The 23,168-nt window shown below is 39.0% G+C and overlaps 2 protein-coding genes across 7 annotated transcripts in view; both read right to left on the reverse strand.

The window, feature by feature from the left end:
• Positions 1-2,133, reverse strand: part of MAB21L3 (mab-21 like 3) — a 35,392-nt gene extending 33,259 nt beyond the window's left edge. For 2 of the 3 annotated variants that reach the window (XM_017731904.1, XM_017731903.1), the window contains exon 1: positions 2,046-2,133. The gene's annotated coding sequence lies outside the window, so the exon portion shown is untranslated. The remainder of the gene's footprint in view (positions 1-2,045) is intronic. The other variant, XM_008631742.2, reaches the window with a different exon arrangement.
• Positions 1-23,168, reverse strand: part of SLC22A15 (solute carrier family 22 member 15) — a 45,510-nt gene that overhangs the window by 11,974 nt on the left and 10,368 nt on the right. Inside the window, exons 2-13 of one of the 4 annotated variants that reach the window (XR_001861251.1) lie at positions 20,344-20,556; positions 17,120-17,252; positions 15,908-16,072; positions 14,753-14,882; positions 12,826-13,041; positions 11,406-11,546; positions 10,581-10,666; positions 9,007-9,127; positions 8,059-8,131; positions 5,344-5,532; positions 2,293-2,375; positions 52-2,160 (exon numbers count right to left, since the gene is read on the reverse strand). Coding sequence is in view for 2 of the 4 variants with exons in the window: in XM_008631743.2 (XP_008629965.2) it covers positions 2,293-2,375; positions 5,344-5,532; positions 8,059-8,131; positions 9,007-9,127; positions 10,581-10,666; positions 11,406-11,546; positions 12,826-13,041; positions 14,753-14,882; positions 15,908-16,072; positions 17,120-17,252; positions 20,344-20,556 (1,550 nt within the window). In the remaining 2 variants the exon portion in view is untranslated. Of the gene's footprint in view, positions 1-51; positions 2,376-5,343; positions 5,533-8,058; positions 8,132-9,006; positions 9,128-10,580; positions 10,667-11,405; positions 11,547-12,825; positions 13,042-14,752; positions 14,883-15,907; positions 16,073-17,119; positions 17,253-20,343; positions 20,557-23,168 lie in introns of all 4 variants that reach the window. The other 3 variants (XR_001861252.1, XM_008631743.2, XM_017731902.1) reach the window with 3 other exon arrangements.

Below are 23,168 nucleotides of genomic sequence, written 5' to 3' on the forward strand. Positions count from 1 at the left end.
ATTGGCAACATGTTAATACTGCCAGGCTTGCTGCTGTTTGCCATCAGCAACAAATTATATTGAGGTGTCTTGTGGCATTACACAGGGTTGCCAGGAGTAGATAATGACAGTTCCTGACTTATACCACCCACCACCCGAGGAGGAACAGAGGCAAGAAACACCTAAAAACAACTGTTGGCTATTGGCAACATGTTAATACTGCCAGGCTTGCTGCTGTTTGCCATCAGCAACAAAAAGTCATTTTCCCAGCTGTCCATAAATTAAAATGTGAATAAAAGATTTAAAAATATTTGAATAGATTCAACCTTTTCAACTACTGAGTACCTTATTTGGTGAAATTTTCTTATATACAAAAGGGCCAAGTAAGGCAGGAAGACCGCCCAGTTGGGTTAAAAAGTGCCACACCTACAACAACTACTCAACATTCTGGGGCGGAAAAAAAAGTGAAGAGCATGGGTGAGAATTCTTCTAGTAAAGCTTGTAATACAGGCAAAAATCACAACAATATTGATACACTGTCCATAGGGACTGAAGTTCCCAACTTTCTTTAGTCAACACCTGGATCAAGTTCAGACCCAGTGGGAACCCTGCATGTGCAGACTCTGGGCTGCCCTCTGCACCAGCCAGGGTAGTTGCACTTGGCTCAGCATTACAGTTCCCAGTGAACAAAGTTCAAGCAGCTAGCTGCAAACTTTAGGTGCTGTTTACTTGCACTTCCTTGCAGAGTAAAGGAACTTCCCAGTTTAACCAGGAAGTATTCAGCAGACAGCTTTTTGATTTTTTACACACCCTTTTTTAATTCTAAGATTTGCAAAAATGGCTAGTGAGCCTGAAAATATATTTGCTGCCATTGTGTGGCACTTTGCTAGGGACTCCAAGTAGGAAGACTAACAAACATTTTATGGAAACCAATCTTAACAAAGAGAAAGCCACAGGTTAGAGGATGAAGATGACAATGTCCTCAAGAAAACTGAATCTTTGTAAAGCCTCATTTTTGTAGTTGGAATTTCAAATGTTCATGTTTCATATTTCATGATTCCATATCCCTCGAATGAAGCACGTACAGAAAGTTCAGTGGAAACAGGGAAGTGAAGTTGTTTTCCTTAACAAGGCCAAGTAACCAAGTGCTTGAGCAAGCACTAGTTAAAAAACATCAAATAACCAAAAAAGTCTAAAGAGATTTGCTTTCCTTTTAAATAAGAACCTTATCTACACACAAGATTATTTAAAAATAAACACTAGCAGCTTCCTGACAATAATGCCCAAAATATAACAGCACCCCACAGTTCCTCTCACCACTTCAGAGTTAAGTCTTTTCCAGAAATAAAGACCCAGATAGGTCCAAAAAAGTGAGCTATACATTCTAACACACCACACACACGGTATGCGATAAATACCTCACCTTTGTCACACCCAGGAAATGATATCTGTCACGGAATTATTTCACTCCACAGAGAAGTTGCTGAGCTTCAATATTTATGGCAAAAGTGAAGACAAGGTAAAAGTAGGCAAAGCTATGAACAGCAGTGCTGAGATGTGGGGAACACGTGGCAAACATATGCACAAGACAGACCAAGAAAAAGCTTTCGTGTATGAAAAGAAAGAAAAAAGTGAGTAACATTCCTTACATTTGCAGGCTTTGTGGTTGATCTTTTGTGTAGTCCTTCCTCCCAGCCTTCCATTATCACTAAGTTAAAGCCCAGCTCATGACCAACCAGCTGCACCTGTAACTCTGCACAGGTGTGCACACAAAGAAACCTTATGTTCATAGCTGCCTCTCCTCTACTGAATATGCAAAAGCCATTTTAACATACAATTTCGGCAATTTGTTCCCAGTGGAGTAGCACACAGCACTCTCTCTGACCACTTTCACCCTATGGAAAAATACAGTGGTTGTTTTCAAGTTTATCAATTTGTACTGGAACAAAATCCACCACGTTGAAAATAAAATACCAACATGTGCACTGATGATCTGTCCAAATCTGTCTAAGCCTAGGTTACTTCCTGGGCTTCTGAAATACATCATCCCACTCTTGCTGTCTCACCTGGCTTCAAATGCAGTCCATGCACTGTCATTCTGAACCACAAGATTTGGAATGGCTGCCTCGTATGGAGCGCATCAGTGACATCATCAGTCTGAACAGTACTCAAATCCCTCTCCTAATAAGGAAAAACACAGGCACTTGTCCAACTACATTCCCTGACAAGCAAGGTCCCCAGTACTTGTCATATAGCTGAACTGACTGGACAAGAAGAACCATAAAATAAGCCAGTGTTTCTTCTTTGCATTACTTGATCATATGAGTCTCTTCATCAGCATCATAGAACTCCTCATCTTCACTTCCACTCCCTGTAGAACTGTCTTTGTCTCCAGACTAGAAGCAAAAAGGAAGTCATTAGTTAGACTGAAGACTAAACTGTTAGACTAGACTAGACTGTTAGACTAAATCAATCTCAACATACATGAACCATTATACTTCTGTGGAATGCTGGTAGAGAAAAAGTAAGAAAACACAGGTCAGACCACTCTATTAAAACTTTGTAAAAGACATTACATGAATTAAGATTTCTTTAAGTCCTTGGCTCTTCAAAGTATCTTTAAAAGAGAGGGGGGTTTAGTGGATGGACTTCCTCTGCTCCACCAGTACACTAGGGAATATATGCAGGAGAGACTGGCTAGAGTGGTTCTGAAGTGATAATCTACTAAACTTTCTTAAATTTATTCTAAGGTGCCTACTCTGTGGAGAGCTACTGGAAACACAGTAGCTCACACCACAGCTCAGAACATGCAGATTACTTGATGAGGTAAAAGCTTCTCCATCCAGAATTAATACTTTTCCCTGGGTAGCACAGACATTTTACTGTGCAAGTTTTAATAAAAGATCCCCATGCGATACTAAGTGAAAGTGTTACAGAAAAGGGAAAAACCATTACCATGCTGTATTTTCAGACAGTGAAGTCCCTATTACAGGCATACTTACTGTGTCCTTTTCACAACACAATTTATACCACATACCCCAAAATAAAACCAGCTATTACAGCTAATTGATTTTTATTTGGCCAGTGAAGCATTTTTCCATGGAACTGGCACAAATGATTCCAGTTAAAAAAGATTCTCCTGCTAGTATAAACTCCATCTAGTCTGATTATTTAGGATTTTTCCCCAGTATGCTTGTATCTGTCGTAAGACTTCTGCCTGCCTAGTCATATGCTAAGAAGGTTGAGAGAGAAGGTGAAAAATAGAGAAATGGAAATAGTGTTCCTGACTGACAGTACCATGCAAGCAAAATCTGTAGCTTTAGATCTCTCTGCAGAGGAGCTTTGCTACAGCAGTGTGCGTTAACTGCAAAGGAATTTCAAGCAGTTTGAGCACTACGACCTGTCAGAAGATGTAAAGGGAACCATGTTAGGCTTTTTTCTAGACTTCTAAAACTATTTGAGGAAAGTCAGGCTATCACTGGATGCTGTCCAACTTGAATATCACATTCATGTATGTTAACAGGAACAAAACCCTCCATTCTGGGCAATCAGAACACATGTTATCTTGAAAATGGTACAAAAGGACAATGGATTCCACAGGGGGAATTCAGGGTATGCCAAATAAATTCTAAATCTTTCTCACAACAGCTTAGTAAGACCTCTCACGGCCTTGTCAAATAGGGTTAATGTTTAACAGCTTTTTTATCAGCACTTTCTTTGTGAGCTTTAAAATAAATCCCTAATGTGTCACAGACATTCCAGATATAACTTCACTGAAGTTACAGGATTAGTTAAGGCCCGAACCAATGACTTTTTAATTTGGATTCAGTAATTTTAATCCATCTGGGCAAAATGTTTCTGAAGAACATTCAATTTTTTTTTCCTTTCGTGGGTCCTGTTCAGTTGGAATTTTTAAGAAGCCTAAAGAAGCACAAAGAAGATTTAAACCTGAGAAGACTGACTAACGTAAGTGAACCAATTTGTGGGAATACTAACAGACAATATTTGTCACCTCAAAGGGTAATAAAAATGTGACTTCCCATCTCTAAGTCGTAACACCTGCACTGCTTGCAAGAATTGCTTTTGTTGGTAAACCATCTGCACAATTAAGACGTAATAATGTCATTACCAAAATAACGGCTCACGTAAACGTGTATGATGGATTTGTGTAGTCAGCAAGAATGTGGTGCCATAACACATTATCCAGTATGGTTGAAAATGTTTATAAAATACACATGTAAAGTAGCTAAAGTACAAAATTAATGGTTACAGGGCTGCCTCTTTCAACCTTTCTTCAAGGGTGCTGTCCTGTCAACAACTATTACAGCTAAACTTTGTAAACAAGGCAACATATTGAAATTTCTGATAGGAAGCAAATGTCCCCATTCTAGAAATATGTGATGGCTGTGAAAATAAGTATGACTACCTGTGAATCTCGTAGGGCTTGCCAAAAACTATTCAAATGAAAGTAAAAGGTGTTAAAAGGATCCTGTTTCATCTCAGCCTAATGGGGCAACTAACATTTTTTGTTATGAGTTTCCCTTCAAGTCTTCTGACTACTTATTCTATTTCTGTAAGTCCCTCGATACTTAAAAGTTTTGGGACCAGGATTTAAACTTTAAAACTTTACCCAAATTCAAACACCCCCCTTCCATCTCTCTAGCTACTTCTTTCTAATCCCACTTAATTCACAGAGGAACAACCATGTCAAAAAACCTCCACATGACTGGCAGACACCTGAAGAGGTGTCCAGGAGTTTAACAAAATAAAGCGATATGAAAAACACAATTCAAGGAAACTTCATTGAAAAACATCCTGCTTTTATTTATGCTTATACCTGGAAGTTTTGTAGTTCCAGTGTTTTCAATTCATCTCATTTCCCAGAGTCAATAGTGGGAGAGATCTCAGAGGCTAGGCTGGCTTTAACCCATTTAGAGCCTCTGCAGGACAGACCTGATAACTGGGGCAGCTCAGAAGCAGTGTGCTGCCTTTGAGAGCAGCCCTTCACGAACAGGCTTCTGGTTCTGTTAACATCTAAGGCTTCTCAAGCTTCTGTGTCCAGCTCTGGATGAAGCAAACTGCAGCAATCAGTCTTAGAGATTAGAGACGCACAGACATCATTTTATCCTAAAGGGAAATGTTGTAAGCTTGTGGCCTTGAAGGGATGAATTAATCCAGCTATATTTCAGCCTGCGTTTCCAGAAAACATTTCAGACATGATGGTAGGGTTGCTACACCATCTTCTCCTTGGGGCCTATACTCCACAGGCCAAGAATCACTATCCTAATCTATTTAGAGTGGCAGATTCAAGCTGACAGCTGAAATAAACACAACAGAAAAGTACTAGGAAAAGAATTAGTATACCTGTGAGCCATCTAGGGCTTGTAATGACATGGCTTCATCACCCAGCCTCCAGTATGAGCACACTTGCAGGTCTGATATAGTTTCTAGCAAAGGGCTGTTTAAGGTCTCTGGCAACAATAAGCTTAAGAGCCCAGACAACAGACCTGTTGCTCCAAACACAATGTAAGGCAGAGACCACTGTACAGATTTCTGGAAAAAATAACAGAGTTAGGTTGAGATTGGTTCCTTGTAGTTCATATTGCATATTAAAGGAGCTAGCCTTTACAACCATTCTATCTGGCAGTGTTTGTGTTCCTGTTTAGTACAAAAGTCACCAATCCTTCTGCTGTGGGCTTTTTTGGTTGGTTGGTTGGTTGGGCTTTTTACCAGTATTGTCAATTGTATCTTGTCAATACTATTACAACTCCACAGATTTTGTCATGAACTTTAAAAGAAATATCTGCTAAATTTGAGCTCAATTCTTGCCTCTAACATACGTACTTTTTAACAAATGCAACATCCCTTTGTAGAAGGGAATAGATATCACAGGAACACAGGCATGCTGCGTGGAAATCTCTTGAGGTCATCTAGGCCAACCACCTACTCTAAGCACAACTACAGCCACAACTAGACCAGGTTAGTCACCACTCCACACAATCAAATATCAACAAAATGCCAAGGACAGCAATTTCCCCTCCAAGTAGATTGTTCCAGGCTGCATTAAGCCTCTCAAGAACATTATTTTCCAAATTTCCTATCTAACCCCCAAGCCAAAACTTGTGATAAACATACGCTAACAATGTTGGTGAGTGTCAAAAGCCTTACAAAAGCCTTCCCTGTACTCCTCCCTTTCCTCATCCATATTGCCTTCTGTGATGAAATGGCTGACTATCAAATCAAACTGGCTGAGAAGGAATTGTCCTTAATAAATCCATGTTCAGTGATCCTAGTTACCTTCCTTGCCTTCACGTGCTTATAAACAGACTCTGGGAGGTCACGTCTCAATCTTCCCACAGACTGAATCAGAGGTTCCTGGTGCCACTATCTGATATTTAAGACACACACAGGATTAGCCTTTTTCCTCCCACAGCTACCAGTGATCCTTCACTACAATAGTTGCTTATCACAGATGGACACTTGCTTCACTATCCCGACCATTCTTACAGAATCTTATCCCATGGAATGGAAAGCTTTCAGCTCTAAGTGTTCTTGAACCTATTGCTCCTCCTACTGTTTGGTGGCCTTCTGCTTCCTCAACTGTGCTGACAGGCAGAGAGTCTTGGAGGCAAGCTTTGTCTTTCAAAACTGAAGTACAAGTATTTCAGCTAATTCCATGTCACCCACCAATGGCATGGATGCCCATCCCATTCATCAACAGGCATTTTCACTGAATTTCCTTTAGCTGACAGAATTCCTATTTATGTTCCTTGCTAGTTTTAGCTTCAACCTAAGCAATGTTTATACTCTTCTTCTGATGACTACCCCTGTTTTCACAGCAAAGAAGGCTTATTTTTAAAAAGGGAGAGTTTAGCAATTTGTTTCAAAAATTCACCTTGTAAAGAGCAATTCTAAGCTGAGGAAAATAACAGGCTATGATCAACTAAAAGACCAACATTTCATCTCTTATCTCAGCAGTTAACTTTTCCTATTCTTACTACTAAGATAGAGCTCCAGACAAAAGACACTGAAAATGTATTAAAATACTGGAAGGAATTGCAAAACACAAAAATAATTGATTGTTTTCTCAAATCAATGTTCATTTGTTATTTAACCAGAACTATTTTCATTTTCATGGAACCTTTTCAAACATTATGATCCAAGATTTGTGTCTCATGCAGTATCAAATCTCTGACACAATATAATGGATGCCCCAACTGCTACATAAAAGCTGCCTATTAAATCCACCTGGTAGACTGGCAGCAGTCTTGGCTTTGCCTGTTGTTCCCTAGAGGTGCTCACGCTCTCACCTGCCCAGTGCTTCATTCTGCAGATTAAAAGGCTCCCTGTGCTCACCTGCCCTTTTGCTAACCTTCTGCCTCACATGTAAGATGGCAAATGGCAGAGAGGAAAATTATCTGAGATGAAATCTGTCACATTAAAGGAATTGTCACTGGGCCTCAGCAAACAGCTGGGAAAAACTGGCACACTTTTACCTGCATACACTTAACACTCTAAGCTGAGGAAAGTAACAGTATCATCCCCACGTTTTGTTCTTCAGAATCCTTCTTTGTCTTGCCAGTGTATCAGATCTCCACATCATCTTCATTTACTGAAAGATGAACTGCTTGGCTGATATTTAATAATCCATGGATATTTAATGAAGTGCACTGACAGTAAAACTCATTTTTTCTCAAAAATATGAGTTATTGAGCCCATATGCTTAATTTTGATGCAGTAATTCTTTTAACCACATGGGTCTTTTGCTATCGCTTACGTAGCATTTGAAATTGGTATCACTATCTTGGTGATTTGAAATTATTGTATTTTAAGGTCCCCTAGCTAGGTCCCAAAATTCTAACTGAGCTAAAATACCTTCTAAATTAAATAATGCTGAGATTTTGTCTAATCACACAGATGATACTGCAATGCCTTTGGCCTACCATGATACTGTTAAGATAGGCAATTTATGTATCTTAGTTCATATATATCATTTATCCCAAACATTCCCATCTCTATAAGCCTCTGATGCACCAGAACCACGAAACAAAAATATACATAACAGAAGTTCAGACAAACCAATGAAGGGACAAAAGGCGCAATGATTCCACCAACACGGGAAAACATGGAGCAGGCACCCATTCCAACATTCCTATGAAAAAAACCAAAAATAATTAATCTTTTGCAAAGTGTTATTGAGCAAGGAAAAAGACTCATCAGTCATCACCCCGAGCACATTAACTGGCAAAGAAAAGTCAAATGCAACTGAAAGCATCTGAGGACAGGAATGAAACATGTTTTTGTGATTAAAATGAAGCAAAAATCCCCTTTACATTCAGAATTTTTACATACACACAGTGAGGCAGAACAAGTGTGATTTCAATTTGTGCATCTTGCCTCTGTCTGAAACTCTGGCAGAATGTACTTATACAAATCCTATTTATCAGCAGATTTACCCACTCGTGAAAAACACCACAGTACAGTTTCACTGGTGGCTGACCATCATATGCACCCATATGGCAGAATCTTCTGTCTGCTCTGTCAGCACAAGCACAGGGTACTTTTGCCTCTAGTGAATGAAACCTTACTGTTGCTTACACACAGCCTATGAAGCATCAAGTTACTTTTACAAAGCTTACTGACCAGTCATCTTCGATGTTCCTGGTTTAGCAAGTATGATGATAGAGTTGTCTGGTTTTATAAAGCACTAATTAAAAGAAATATCAGCAGTGCTATTGTTATCCTCATTACTAGAAGGGGAGTTGTAAGCAGGCCAAGCAGCTAGAGGTCTATTTTACTGTTACATAAAAATATGGTTAGTGTGAAGAGAACACTGCAAATTTGATGGAAGAAGAAGTGAGAAGAGGATAAGGGAAGAATTCTCAGATGTAAAACTACATATAATCATTATACGTAACTGAAAAATTCAAGTTAAAAATTACAGTTAATAGAAAAAAATTAAGACAAATAAAAGATGATCATGTAAGAGAACCAGAAAAATGAAGACTTAAAATTAACTTGTGTTACCTGATGACTGTAGGATAAAGTTCTGATGTGTAGATGTAGACAATGTTAAAAGCAGCACTGATTGTCAGTTTTCCCAGCAAAGACAGAGAGTGACTATTCACCACTGCAAACACTCCAGTATCTGAGAGAGAAAATGTGACCCTTGTAACGCTTTTGAGCACTCAAATACACCTCTAATCATTTCAATCACACAACAGTATGGTGTGAAAAGGAATTTAGTGAAGAATCTAAAAGCTGAAACTACAACTCAGTATTTTCAGAGTCTACCACTACTTAGATACTAAATTAATTCTATCAGAAAGTTGAAGAAAAGTATAACAGATACATTTTCCAAAAGTTATCCCTTTTTTTTTTAACAAGAGTCCTGTTCACTGTCATTTCTATAGGATGACAGCATGTTTCTAACATTTTTACATTGAAAGGAAGATGCTGTAAAGAACCATACCAAATTTCCCACCCAGCTTAGTTTGTCAGAACAGCCAGTGCTTATTTGCTTGTATCAGGCAAATCGGAGCTCATGCCCAGTGAAGACAAGTGCCTCCTTCCGGCCAGTGAGCCATTCCACTTCCTAAGGCACTTCACCCTTGCCTGACTTGGGCAGTCCAGTATACAGCTGATTTCCTGGGGTCTCACAGTTCTGTCCCCTCTTTTCACATGTTAAGTTTGGAACTAAATGCAAAAACTACTTGATGACTGGTACCAGCCAAACCAGAATATCGCAAAGTGTCCACGCTCTAGCATCTGGAATATTTCTGAAAACTTGAGTTGTACTGCTTTAAAAAAGCTTTACCTATTAGACCCGCTGCCATCTAGAGCAACTTCTGTACTCTGTCATAGATGTTTAATTTCTTGAATCACTCTTCAAGTGTTTGAAAGATTCTCTCACTTTATGAAAGGTAATATACATCCACAAATCTTACAAGCAAGGTGAATTTATCTATCTGGTCTTAAAAAGAAAAATTGCTACGTAATCTGAAAATTAACATTAGTGCATCTTTAAACAATTTGAGTTTAACTTCACATTTCTTAAAGAACCCCCCCAATTCAGAAGTTTATCAGAATGTTCTCTGAGCTGTAAGTTATGTGGTCACATTACTATTACAACAATCACACTACTCTTGAACATTACAGAGCAGTGAGGGAAAGATGGAGACTTGCCCCATCACTCAATTCTTCTGATCTTCTGACATTGATCTTCCATTTGGAGAGATACATCCAAGTCGCATGGGTACTACTTACACTAAGATATCACCTGGCTAATGGAGATACCACACAAAACATCGTTCATTGCGATTACATCAGAAACACTCGAAATGAGCAACTGATGCGAACAGAAGTAAAGGGCAGAATCCAAAGGCAAAAATTCAAATCCAAACCTTTCTAATACAAGTTTTATCTAATGTCTTAAGAAGGTTACAGCTTATTCTTTTTTTTGAGTTGGCTTCTCTGGCTTCAAAAATTGAGACTCGCATGTGGTATGAGCCTAATCTTCCAGCAACCATCAAACTCTTAGGCTGTAGGATGCTGCCTTTACCAATTGTTACCACATACTCCAGAAACGAAACAATACTTACCTTTCTTCTTAGGCAGAAACATGACAATAAGACAAGCCAATCCTCCCAGGAACAGAAACGCACTCAATGTTCGCTTCCGACCAAACCTGATACGCAAAGATAACAAAGGTTTATATTCTGCATTGGGTTTGTGCATTGCAAAGTAATGAATCCTCTAAATTCACACTGACTCTTTATTTGCAGTTGGGAATTCTGAATACCATCTTCCACCAACACTTCCTCTCACACCGTTTTTAAACAAGCTTCTGCTGCACACTTAACAAAATGAGTGCCAACTTTATACAGCGACTGACAATTTCTAGGATTTGGAGTTGCCTCTCGCTGTGTGTGACATTTGTAAACCTCCTCAGGAGACACAGAAGAGAGGTTGGGAGGAAAAAACTGAGAGACATTGTCCAGAGTATCGTGGTTCAGGAAAAAGCTGAGTGTCTGCTCTCCTCACACAGTAGTTCACACAGGTACTGCTATTGCAGGAGACCACACACAGCTCCAGCAGAGTGGAGTCGCGTAGCTCTGTCCCAGCAGAGAGGACGGGATCACGGGGCAGCGGTGGGAAGGACGCTATCTAGTGTTAGCCTGCAGTCAGCGCAGCTTCCACCGAGCTACATCAACCCCGTCTGAGCCAGAGACATGCCTCACCATTAGATGAGCGACTGAAAACAAGTTGAACTGCTATCTGAAATAGAGATAAATCAATGGCACTTTCACATTGAAGTGGGAAGCCCCACACAACAGATATAAGCTAGGAGGTGTGATACACAGGAAACCTATCTTTGAGAAAAGTTATAATGAAATCCTGAATGGGTTAATAAATTCCACACTTACCACTTTTGGTTAATCAAGTAAATACAGATTGGGTACGCTGGGATTTCTATCAAGCCTGACAGGGCTAAATTGGCATAAATACTTCCACCTAAGTCACCCACATTAAGGGTAAGACCATAGTAAACCAAGCTGCACACAAACCTGCAAAAGACATGAAAAAAAAAAAGTAAAATCAAAGCTGACACTGCCTGCCAAATTGAAGCACTGGTCTGGCAGAATATATGACAAACTATATTTAGTGTTCAGCAGATAGGTCTAAAATGTTTCTCTGTATGATGCTTTCTAGGCAAATAAACCATTATGTCTCAGCACAGACCCAATTCCTGACTTACTACTGAGTAAAACTTAAGACTACACTTAAGAAGAATGTGCATAAACCAGAATACAGTTAAAACACAATCACAACTGTATTATTTGACTTCAGAAATGTCTTTGTCTCTTTTGTTTTTATCAGGTTACACTTTCATCCACACTTTTTCCAATTGTGTGTAAACCAAATTTCTCAAGCAGTTCAAGTAACACTTCACCCTTCTTTTAATTTCTACACCCTGATCCAGTTTTACTCATTCTCCAACTGTTTAACTTTTCTTTTGTAACCCTATTGTCATGTTAGCCCCCATGTCAGTAAAGGCAGTTGTCTTTACAGAGAGGAAAGAAACTGGTCACTAATTCATTCTGCAGTAAATCAGCAATTCTCATTTAAGGAAGAGAACAATCAGCTATTTATTCTGTAGTAAGCATTTGGAAAAGCAACAGGAAAACAGCTCAGTGTTGTATGCTGGCAAAATAATTTTATTCTTAATACGTCTTTCCCAAATATATGCATTATAAAAGCAACTATATGAGCAGTAATGCCTGAGGACCTGCATACCATGCACCACATAAGATTTCTTTAAAGTACCACCAAAAGACCTCAGGGCTAGGGAGGTATCTGAAAAAAACCAGGCCCTTTCGGAGTTAAATTTCTGCTAGTGACTAGAGGGAGCATCACAGGCTCCTGCTCCTCACTATGCCAACTGCCAGCACTGGCAGCACTTTCTCTTAAGAAAACAAACATGCTCATTAGACAAGGTAGGCCACCCACCTGCTAATGGGCTCCTTACAAAACAAGGAATAATCCATGTGACAAGATACTGACAGCACTGGGCCTAAGAGGAGGACAGTGTGACTAATCTCAGCAGCCTTGAGGGTCAGAACAGAAGAGGTAGTTCTCAACTATTTTGATACTCAAAAAGCAAGATAGAAATGCAGACACAAAACACCTCAGAACTGGACTGTAAAAATAGCTTTGTGTTAGGATCCTTTTTAGGTACGTTGCCCCTAACAATCTGTAGGACGAGCCAATTCTCAGCACCATATTCTCTCAAAGACTTAAAGAGGTCGCAGTAGCACAGCTGGGCCTACAAAGTATTTCAAGTACCAGGTGAACATCATGATCAAGGTGCGTCCCAAGAGAATCCTGTATCGGAACAGGTCCAGAAAGCTGCCAGCCTCTCTGGAGCTCCTCTCTGCTGGGAGTTTTAATGAGAAAGTGCATTTCTGCTTGCGGTTCCTCTTTGCAATGAGGTAGAGGGCATCTTCTGCCTCATTCAGACGGCCCTGGGAATAGAGCCAGCGGGGGGACTCGGGAATGAATCTGAAACACACACACACACAGACACCATTAGGGATTTTCTTCTCTATGAAGCTGAACTTGTCTAAAGGAATAAGGCTGAAATACACTTCAGTATAATAAAGAGTTTTTCAAACAACCCTTCAGGTATAAAATTCACTTATTGAAACAGAAGCAAAGCATGTTGAAAGGAAACATATGTCATACATAATTTAGATACCAAGAAATTACATTGAGTGCATACACATATACACACATAGCACAATATTACAAGTTATAGTATGATTAGGATCCTGTCTTTGGAGAATTCAGAATTAAGGAGGGACACATTACTACAAGTAACACAGGATGTTTTTGTAAGACCTATTTCTCATTTTCCGTAAGACCAGCTTTCATTTCCCATTTTCCAGCTTTTTCCCAAATTCTCTCCCGTAGACAAGAAGGCAGAAACTCTGCAAAGGTCATGCTCCTCATGTGCACTGTTCACTTGACAGGTCTGTAACTCCAACATTGTCTACTAAACAGATCTTCTATTACTTTCAGACTTCCAGGAGTAATTTAAACTTTAGCCTTTTGCCAGAAGCTTTTTAAGATTTTTGCCTCTGATCTAAAATTATATTTTTCCTCTAAGTTTAAAAGAATGTGATTCTGTGTTTTCACCAAAGAAAAAGGCTTAGAAAGGAACGTATTTTCTTCCCCAGGATAAAAATCTGATAGTATTTTCTACATAGAGTAATTTTTAAGCAATATGGCAGGGAGGCAGTGTGAAATTTGGAACTAAAAAACCTTTTTCTTAGAGGAAAGATAGGCCTCTGAGCACAGCTTTGAAGTTGCAAGCATAACTCACTTTAAAAAGTTGAACATATCAATCTGAAAGTTAATTTTTTTCCCCAAGGGTCCCAAGCACCACAAGGTTTTGAAATATCTAATGTGTCATCTCTGCCTTTGACCTCAAGAACAGCCTCAAAGACCTTTCCCTGAGTTCTGATGCTTCCTTTGAAAGGGTGTAAGGACTTTTTGAGAAGCAAAAAAAGCTTTATTCAAAGAGTTACTGAAGTGAAGTAGATATTGGAAAGGAAAAATCCTCTAGTTTAAACAGCAGCTAAAGTAATTTCATTCTTTCAGTTACTGAGATTTAGATGTCAGGAAGTATGTAAGAAAAGAGCACACTGCGTCACAAAGCTTTCAGTGTTGAAATTGACAAAGTCCCTACTATCTTCAAAAATACCACATTTGAAAAATTAAAGGGAGCTTCCCATTTTTTTTTTTTGCATGCCACCTTTAAGACTGAAAAGGCAAGCAATTTTGATGCTGTTCCTTCTGTGTGAACACAAGCATCACATTATCACAAAACCATGAAACCATTCCTGTATCTTTTCCCACGTATTTATAGTGCCTTGGAGCACATCAGTTTAGATCATCTACATACACCAGCTGAAGAATAGGATGTGCTTCTCTCCTACTCTAGAGACTGTTCCCATCTACAGTAATACAGCACATACAGTACAATGTAGACTTACAAGCTCAAACATTGCAGCACTACTATTTGAAGAAACCACAGACCATTGGGGGAGGGGAGGGAGAGGGCTACAAGTTGAGAGAAATACCTTATTTACATAATTTCATGCCATCCTAGAAAGGCACTTGACTTAATAGTATGGTTACTCCGTTTTGTTGTTTTGGGTTTTTTTTTTGACATCTTTCTTTATGAAACTCAGTTTGAAAAACAACTTACAGAGAGAGAAGAAAGACGAGTGTTCCTTCCAGGTTAACCACAACAGCCAGAGTCCTCCAGGAACGAATGAAGTACCCTAATAAAGCATACTGGGCAATTCCCACTGCAAAGAACAAGCCACCAATAGAACCTAACGTACAATTAAAAACAAAACAGAACATTATCACTTCTGTAAGAAACATTAGCAAATCCCAACACATGCGATCAGACAAGAACTAAGTCTTCATTAACAAAAATTCATTCAGCAATTCAGGCAAAGCCATGGCTCTTTGATCAAAGAATACCCTGTCCTTCACTCATGCAGAGCAGAGGTATATGTCTAATTGGAAAGATCAATAAAAGCTCAAAAAGTGCTCTTCTACATCCTCCACACCCAACAAAGCCCTGTGAACAATTAAGTCTTCTAATTCCAAATATGAGTACGTGTGTGTATGCAGCATAAGTATGCAGCTTTCTATGTGTAAACCGAAATACTACAAAACATTGAAAAACTGCTAGTTTTAGGAATATGTAGTATTCATTTGTAGATCCCATGATTTGTAAGATACCCTGTTTAAAACAGTCTCAGCACAGCACTTCTTGGGCTTTGTAAGTCAGGCCCTGGAGCTGTAGCAGTACAGGTTACACACACCATATGTGAAGGACAGGTCCAACATTAGCAACCGAAACAGTTAAGGGTGTCTGCACCTTCTAAATTCAAAGGGCAATTACTGGGACAACTTTTTTTTTTTTTTTAACACATAAGCAAGAGTTGTCTTATCCTCCTATGATATAAAAACACTTTTGATTTCTTTTTAAGAACTGCCAGGAAGGAAAGAATTGATATTTAGCATACGAACACTTAGTTCTAGCAGAGTCCAACAGTCTGATACAGCTCAGCTGTGGCAAACTTCGGATGAGTATTTAGCTGGGTGACATTCATGGGAGATATTTCAGCTGGATCTTTGTCAGCTTGAGTGATGCAGAGATCGGAATGGCCCCACGTCATCTACTCTGCTTGTCCATGGTTCATATTAAACAAGCAGAGTTCAAAGACTGTGATCACAGGTATGCTCCAGTGGAGCTGAATTTGCAACTGCTATGGTGTTAGCTTTGTGTGCCTCAAACGGTGTGTGAGACTGAAATCTATGAATTCTGACAATAAAGGCACTTTACCTGCTAATGCCCAGTAGGCTGTACCCACACACTCATTCAGTAGAACAAAGGCTACCAGTGACATCCCACCATTCATCACCCCTACCAAGAATCGAGAAATGGCAAAGAATTCATACGAGGGTGAGAATCCGTTTGCAATGGCAAACAAGATGTCAAGAGCAAAACCTGGAAAATAAGGCAAAAAGTTTCGTTTTAGAAGGGTACCCGAAGAAGCAGAAGCATTTACTGATATCTTTACTTGATCCCCACTGGCATCTGTCCTAAGCCATCACAGTCAACAATACTATCGCAGGCAGTATTTTTTCAAAAAAAATTTAAATACACAGGGTCAATATCAAAAAAGGAGGGGACACAAAAGGAGTGGTTTTTTGATAAGCAGCTGGCAGTTTGAACCTTTAAATTCAGTTCATGGCAGACAATTTTTTTTATACACTCAGAACCATTGTCTGACTCCTGTTAAAGATGGCTTTATATTTGTCCCCGACCCAGAAGCCACAGGTTAAATATATGACCAAATATCTCTCCTCAGAGAGAGAGAGATTTTCAGAGACCAGTGTATAGAAACCACAGAAGAGAAACATTGCCAGGGGACAATACATGGTGGGTTTGCACTGCACAGCAGGCCCACCTTTATGTGCTTTGAATGACGGTTGTTCCTTAAAAGAAAAACAACAAACATAAAACATTTTTTAAACTCTACATGCTCATCCATTGACACACAACTTTATACATACACAAAACGTGCTGTTTCAAATGTTGTTTGATCCAGGGACAGTTAGAAAGCTTATGAGCTTCAAAACAGTATGAGGATCAAAAATACATAAAAAATAAATCATGCAGACAGGAAAGAAAAGGTGCAACAAATTCCTGACAGGTTATACATGTAAGGACGCTGTTAAAAAACTACTAAAAATAATAATTGCAACTTGCAGAGATCCCATGAGCACAAAGTTGCATGAGTGAAAGCCTTTATGGCATGACTCACAAAGCCAGAACACTTTGTGGATATTCAAACAGTAACTGAATAGTGAAATATTAATTTCTTGTCTCAACTTACACGGCACCAGTATATTGGAATGCCAAAAAAACCAAAATCATAGCACATGATTTACAGCTGCATATCAAACTCCCAGCAGAAACTGGGCTCTTGCCACTGATCTTCAGGGACATGACACCTCCACGTCATTCATTTTGTTGAGTGGCAGTGGTTACCTGTGAGATAGACTTTCTTCCTCCCGAAGCGATCGGAGAGCTGGCCAAAGGAGATGGCTCCAACAAACACACCACTGAAGTAGAAAGAACTGGCAGCACTGACTTTGTATGATGCATTGCCAATTAAAAACCACTGGATGGAGGGGGAAGAAAAAACCAGGAATAACAAAACAACAAAAAGGCAAATTAACCAGAATCCAAACAATTCACCAACAGCTAATAGCTGGAGGGGATGATACATATTTTAAAGAAGCTCAAACTCTGCATAAATCTCCTAAGCATCATATTCAGTAAATCACCAGTCCCCACTGTTGTCTCCCAAAGTCACTGCAGGATACTAACAACTGCACAGTTCTCCCAAATCAAATGCAGTCTTTGAATCTGAAATCAAGAACAGATTCCTCACAATACTCTAATTTTTGCAGCTTTCTCCCACTTTCCCTTTTTCTGCCTTCTTTCACATAAAGCTATTAATCTAAATAGACTCAGTTCTACTTATTGATGTGTCACTGCAGTGTGTAGGCACACAGTGTGAAAAAATAGTTGTGGTTTATGTCTGAAGATAATCCTGCACATGCTCCTCTTTATGAACTGTCTTGTCCCTGAGAAATACTTTGGTAGAATTAGACAGGTTAGTCATGTTTTCTGCACACACATCTTTTTTACAGTGTACTTTGTAATTTCCAGTTCTTTTCAATTCCAAATACAAAGCTGATCTTGAAAAGTTTGATTCGTACAGGCTTAACGTCTCAAGTTGAACCTCACAAAATTCTTTGTCCCTCAGAAGTGTAGAATGAAAATATGCCATGCTCTCATTGTTCAAAAGTTATTTCCTTTTGTATTCTAAACACTCCACATCTTCTGTTCTTTTTCTATTCCTCTTGCACCTTGAGATAATGTTTCCTTTTAGTGACAACCAACTCTTCTTCCTGTGCTGGTAAGCTGGTGATTATGTCATTATCCCTGCAATAACACTCTAATCTTCTCTTCATAATCTCCTCTTCCGCTACCAAAATCCCATTAAATATCCTTTCTAGCAAAGCTTATATTATTTCAAAGCTCAGTTATAAACTACCTCATCAGGAGAACAGAGCGATGCAATTAAACCTCACAAAGATTAGGATGCTAACAAAACATCATTCATAAGCTCCAAGAAAATAACTTGCTTACTTTCTAAAACTGCTTCATTTTGAATTGTTACTTTAACAGGGAGGTGGTTACTAATACAGTAGGAAATGCACCCCTAAAGCACCAAAACTGACAAAATTCAACTGAAACCAACATGACAGAAGCTTTTAAAGCTTCTGCAGACTTTAAAAACAATTCTCAGAAAAATACATTTGTAAAATAATTGCATATGAGATTAATTTTATCCTGAAATAACACGGTCAGTTTGTTTTAGAACTGCTACAAGAATCATGCCCTAACTTTTGGTATAAAAATTTAAAAAGCTGGCAACATGAAAATTGTTGACATGAGATGCTTTCTGAATCATTCAGGGATTAAGGGATAATTTGGTTGCAAAGCAAAATTTGTTCTGAAAATTTATCTCAACATCTAAGCCCTTTAGAGAGCTCAAGGCTTTTCTCTTCTACATAAAAACATACTGCATTTATGCTTATTCACAAATCAAGCTTTTTACATCAGAATATTTTTCAGTGTAAATTCGTAATGGTTATGTTATCAGTGATGCCACAAGGTTAAGCACTGACATGTCCTCCTCAAATGTAGGAAAAAACTTCTTTACAATCACTCATGAAATCAGATTAATAACGAATTAGTGGTGAAATATTCCCCAAATATATATGTTCTCTCTCAAAATCTTGTTGTGCTTAGCACATAACTTCCAAATATACCAAATATTCAGCTAACAAATTAATAAAAGCTGTATTTTAATAGAGGGAAACAAAAGACATAAGAAGATTTTATTCAAATGGGCCTTTACTAAAACACATGCTAAAGAATTAGAAAGCAGAATCTATACAAGTTGCCTTGGGTTTGGGGGTTTTGGCTTGTTTTGGTTGAGGAGATTTTTTAGGTTTTTTTATTGCTCATGCAGGTTTTGTTCTTTACCTGCATTTCTTACTTATGCAACCAAAAAGTATAAAAATCTGTACAAAACCTATCTCATATGCTAGGGTCTACAAGCATGTCTGACTTGTCAAGTTTAAGAGAGTAAAAGATTCTTGGATAAGTTAAAAAAAACAAAAAAGAAAAACCCCAGAGAAAATTCAAAAACCTGACTGAATTTTAAATAATGCTTAAGAAATCCACCACCCATTAAAATTTTAATTTAAATGGTATCATAAGTACTCATCCTCTTTATTGCCAGAATACGAAGCAATGCCTTTTGTACACAATGGCTTGGTACTATTCCAAAGCTGGCCATTTTTATTAATATGGTCCTAACCAATAAAGCGCTTCACAGGAGTAATTTGGATAGCAGTAATACCTCTGGACAATAGCCACAAACTATCAAGTGGTACTACACTTGACTCCACAGTTCAGCTCTACATTCAGGCCTTGTAACCAGGGCTGTTGTACAGAACAATTTGACATTAACAGATACTGACAGCCCCAGGAAGGGCAGGTGCTACACACATCAACACAGAGTCTGGAATCATTCCTGTAGGGACTGTGGCTAGATCATGAGAGAAATTGCTTAAAACACACAGAGGCTGTGCCAACGAAGCTAAAGCTTGTTTTGGAATAGAATGTGAGGGAGCTGCTTTGTCCACCTGACTCCCCACTGCCAATGTTCTCATATCTGGAGTTGCAAAGACTGCAGGAGCCACTTCCTCCAGCGCTTGCTAACTCCATGATGGATGCAGTACATGCACTGGAGCTCAGCAGGGGAATTTCAAGAGGTGCCCAGAAAAAGCTCAGGGTCCATAAAGCATTTTAAACGTATTAGTAAAATGAATGCCATGATTCCAGCTCAAACGTGGAACCAGGCTGCAGGATGCAGTATGTAACTTCCACACAGAAAAGGTGGAAAGTTTCGGAGCACAATGCTGGTCAAGATCTGCACAGCTATATAAAGCTAGCTTTTGTTGCCAGTAAAGACATGAGCACATTACCTGTTCTCTAACTGGAGGTAGCACGTGTTTCATTTGCTAATCAAAACATGCATTAGTATGCAAGACAAAAGCAGTACAACGAGTCCCCCAGAACCACCTCAGTAAGATTTACACACGAGGCTGCAAAACACATTTCAGACTTACCTCAGAGACTATGGATGTGAAGCTGCTGCCAAAGTGTACATGCTTGCGCACCTCACTGCCATTGGCAATCAGAAGCCATTCCCCAAAAGCTCTCTGCTCGCTCACTGAACGGTTGCCATGGCTCTGATTAGCTGAGAGCTCTTGGAGATCCCAGTGGTAGGGAGGAGTTGCACCCACCAACGCAATGAGGATGGCTTCAGTGGCCACATAGAGCTGGCATGAAAGACAAAAAACATCACTGCTCAACTTACATCCAAGCAATGTCTCCTCCACTGGATCAAATTAGTATTAAAAATATTCCTACTTTTATATTTGCCTTCTACCACTACGAGATGTCTTGTATAGCCCCTGTCTTATCAAACAGCACACACTGAAGAACCACAGCTTTAACAAAGTGGTTCTTGCACGTTTTATGTGTTGGATATTTGAGAGAAGTTCCCCTACTGACACCTTTCACTCAGTCAGAGGGCCCCAAACTCCCACCCACAGCAGGTACAGATCCTGGATGGAGGAAGAGTCATTAGAAGTCCTAAGGAGGAAAAAACCCCTATTCTTTAATGCAAGTACATTACTCTTATATCCTCTTCTTCCACCTGTGTTGTTCACTTCCCTCTAATTTGGTATTTGGAATAGATCTCCCCATGGTTTCATACCTAATCTTTCCCAGTTTTAACAAAATTCCTTGCTGGCTGTCTATCTTCTGTGGACCTGTTTTACTCTCAGAAGAGACAACCATGTGAACACACATACGCATTTTTTATATACCTACACATTTACAGATACACACAAGGTCTAAATAGTGATCAACAGCACCTTTTGTTTAGGAAAGAATAAATAAAACTGCTGGAAACCCAGACAGTTCAAGCCTGGTGTAGAGCTGGGTTACTGCTGCTTGCTCAGAAGAACATTCATAGGTCACATTACAGCTACAGTTTAAAATCTGGTGGTTTGAGACCTGTTTGAACATAGAAGTGGCACAAATTCTGCAACAGAAGACGGATCATTAAGTCTTCAGAGAGACGAAAGGAGTTGCTAGTAACAACGCCACACACTCTTCAAATAAAACTGCTTCGTCTCAAGCCCTCACTGAGGAACTATAACACGGCACAATGGTTCTTGACAAAACAAACAAACAAAAAAAACCACCCTTCCTCCATAAAAAACCCTCATTCCAACCCTCTCCATTCTATAAACCCTACTTAGGCACCGCCTGAACAGTCCCTGCTCTGCTCCCAGCATCTCCTCCCCATGTTCTTGGGAAGAATGTATCCACAAGAAGTGTGTTCTCTTTGAAGGCTGCTACACAAATAATTGCCAAAACTGGGAGGACCATAGGCACAAAAAAAGCAGCCTGAGGACCTCTAAATTCTGACGGAAGCAACACCAGATAATACTGCTCTGTTCTGTACAACAGCTGAGCAGCTGGAGTTACACGCAGATCTAAATGAGAATTATTATTAAACTGAAACAGAGCCCCCCTGAAAAGCATTTTTCCCCATCAGCCCCTTTTTGTATTCTACATGAGAAACTGCTACTTTAGTAACAGTTAGATAGATAGCAGGTAGATAAATATTTTTTTAAATAATTCTTCTTCCATTTTCCATTAAAATTATCAAATATCAGAAGAAATTGGGAAAAAACCAGTTAACTGCTATTTATTTAAGCTAAAGAACAACTTCTAAATCAACAACAATGAAAAGTAAAAGAACTCATCTGGGAAAGAAGGCAAGGACTAAGATCACATGGGAAAAGAGGTTTTAAAAAGCTGAGCGGCCATGTTGCTAGGGATGTGTGGATACGGTACTCTCAAGAACAGCTTGAAATTACTGAGAAATGAGAATTACAGGTCATGATGCGTGGTGCATCCCTCCTCTGACTCGCTCAGACACTTATGTGTCAGGACTAAGGGAAAACATCCTTGCTTTTGTCTTGTGAAATAATAAACATACTTTTGAAGTAGATCAGGAAATGAAGTCCTCAAGGCGCTTGGTTTAAAGAAGGAAAACATAACACTTTTCATTTTTACTCTAGGTGAAACCCATTCTAGCTACAGAAAACTGAATAGAAAAATAAGCGATTGCAGGCACATGAAGAAACACTACAGGGCTTTTTTCGATTAAAAAAACCAACAATCAGCCTTAAGCATCCTAGTGGCTGCAGCAACCAAGGATATCACAAAGATAGAAATACTTTCAATTGGTTTGTGCAATCAGCAAACCATATGAAGATGGAGACGTGTTTTGATGTTATCAAATAGTACTGTTCTATACTCAAGTTCACTAAGTCACTGCTGACACAAAATTCTCCTTCCTAGTAAACACCTGCCTTGTATTTTGGGTAAGAGATACAGTAAACCCTATTAATTTCATTGTGGAAACAAACCAAAGCCCACAAAACACCCCCAAAAATTCATTTACAATTCTGAAGGTCAGAAATAGTTTCTAGATGTGATCTTAAAAACATGATGAAGGAAACTTTAGGCTTAATTACAAAATAAAGTTTTCATTTAAGTAAGAGTTGTGCTAATGAATCTGAAGATTCCTCCTTTAAGAATTCTAAATGCTTGCACTTAACAGTAACATAGTTGTGCAGACTGGTGAACAACACAAAACACTAACAAATCAAATAGAAATGTTATATAACAGCTGTATAAAATATAAAATGGCTACATTATATGCACTGCGGCAAACAAAGCCCTTCATTTTTCATTTGTTCTGTAACCCAAGTCAAGCCAAATATATGTCATTTAGTCTATAGTTCCTATTCATAGAACATTTTAATTGGCTCTATATGGATGTTAACAGTTCCCTACCAAATTCCCTACA

Source organism: Corvus brachyrhynchos, unplaced genomic scaffold, assembly GCF_000691975.1.
Source record: "Corvus brachyrhynchos isolate BGI_N302 unplaced genomic scaffold, ASM69197v1 scaffold3, whole genome shotgun sequence".
NCBI lineage: Eukaryota > Metazoa > Chordata > Aves > Passeriformes > Corvidae > Corvus > Corvus brachyrhynchos.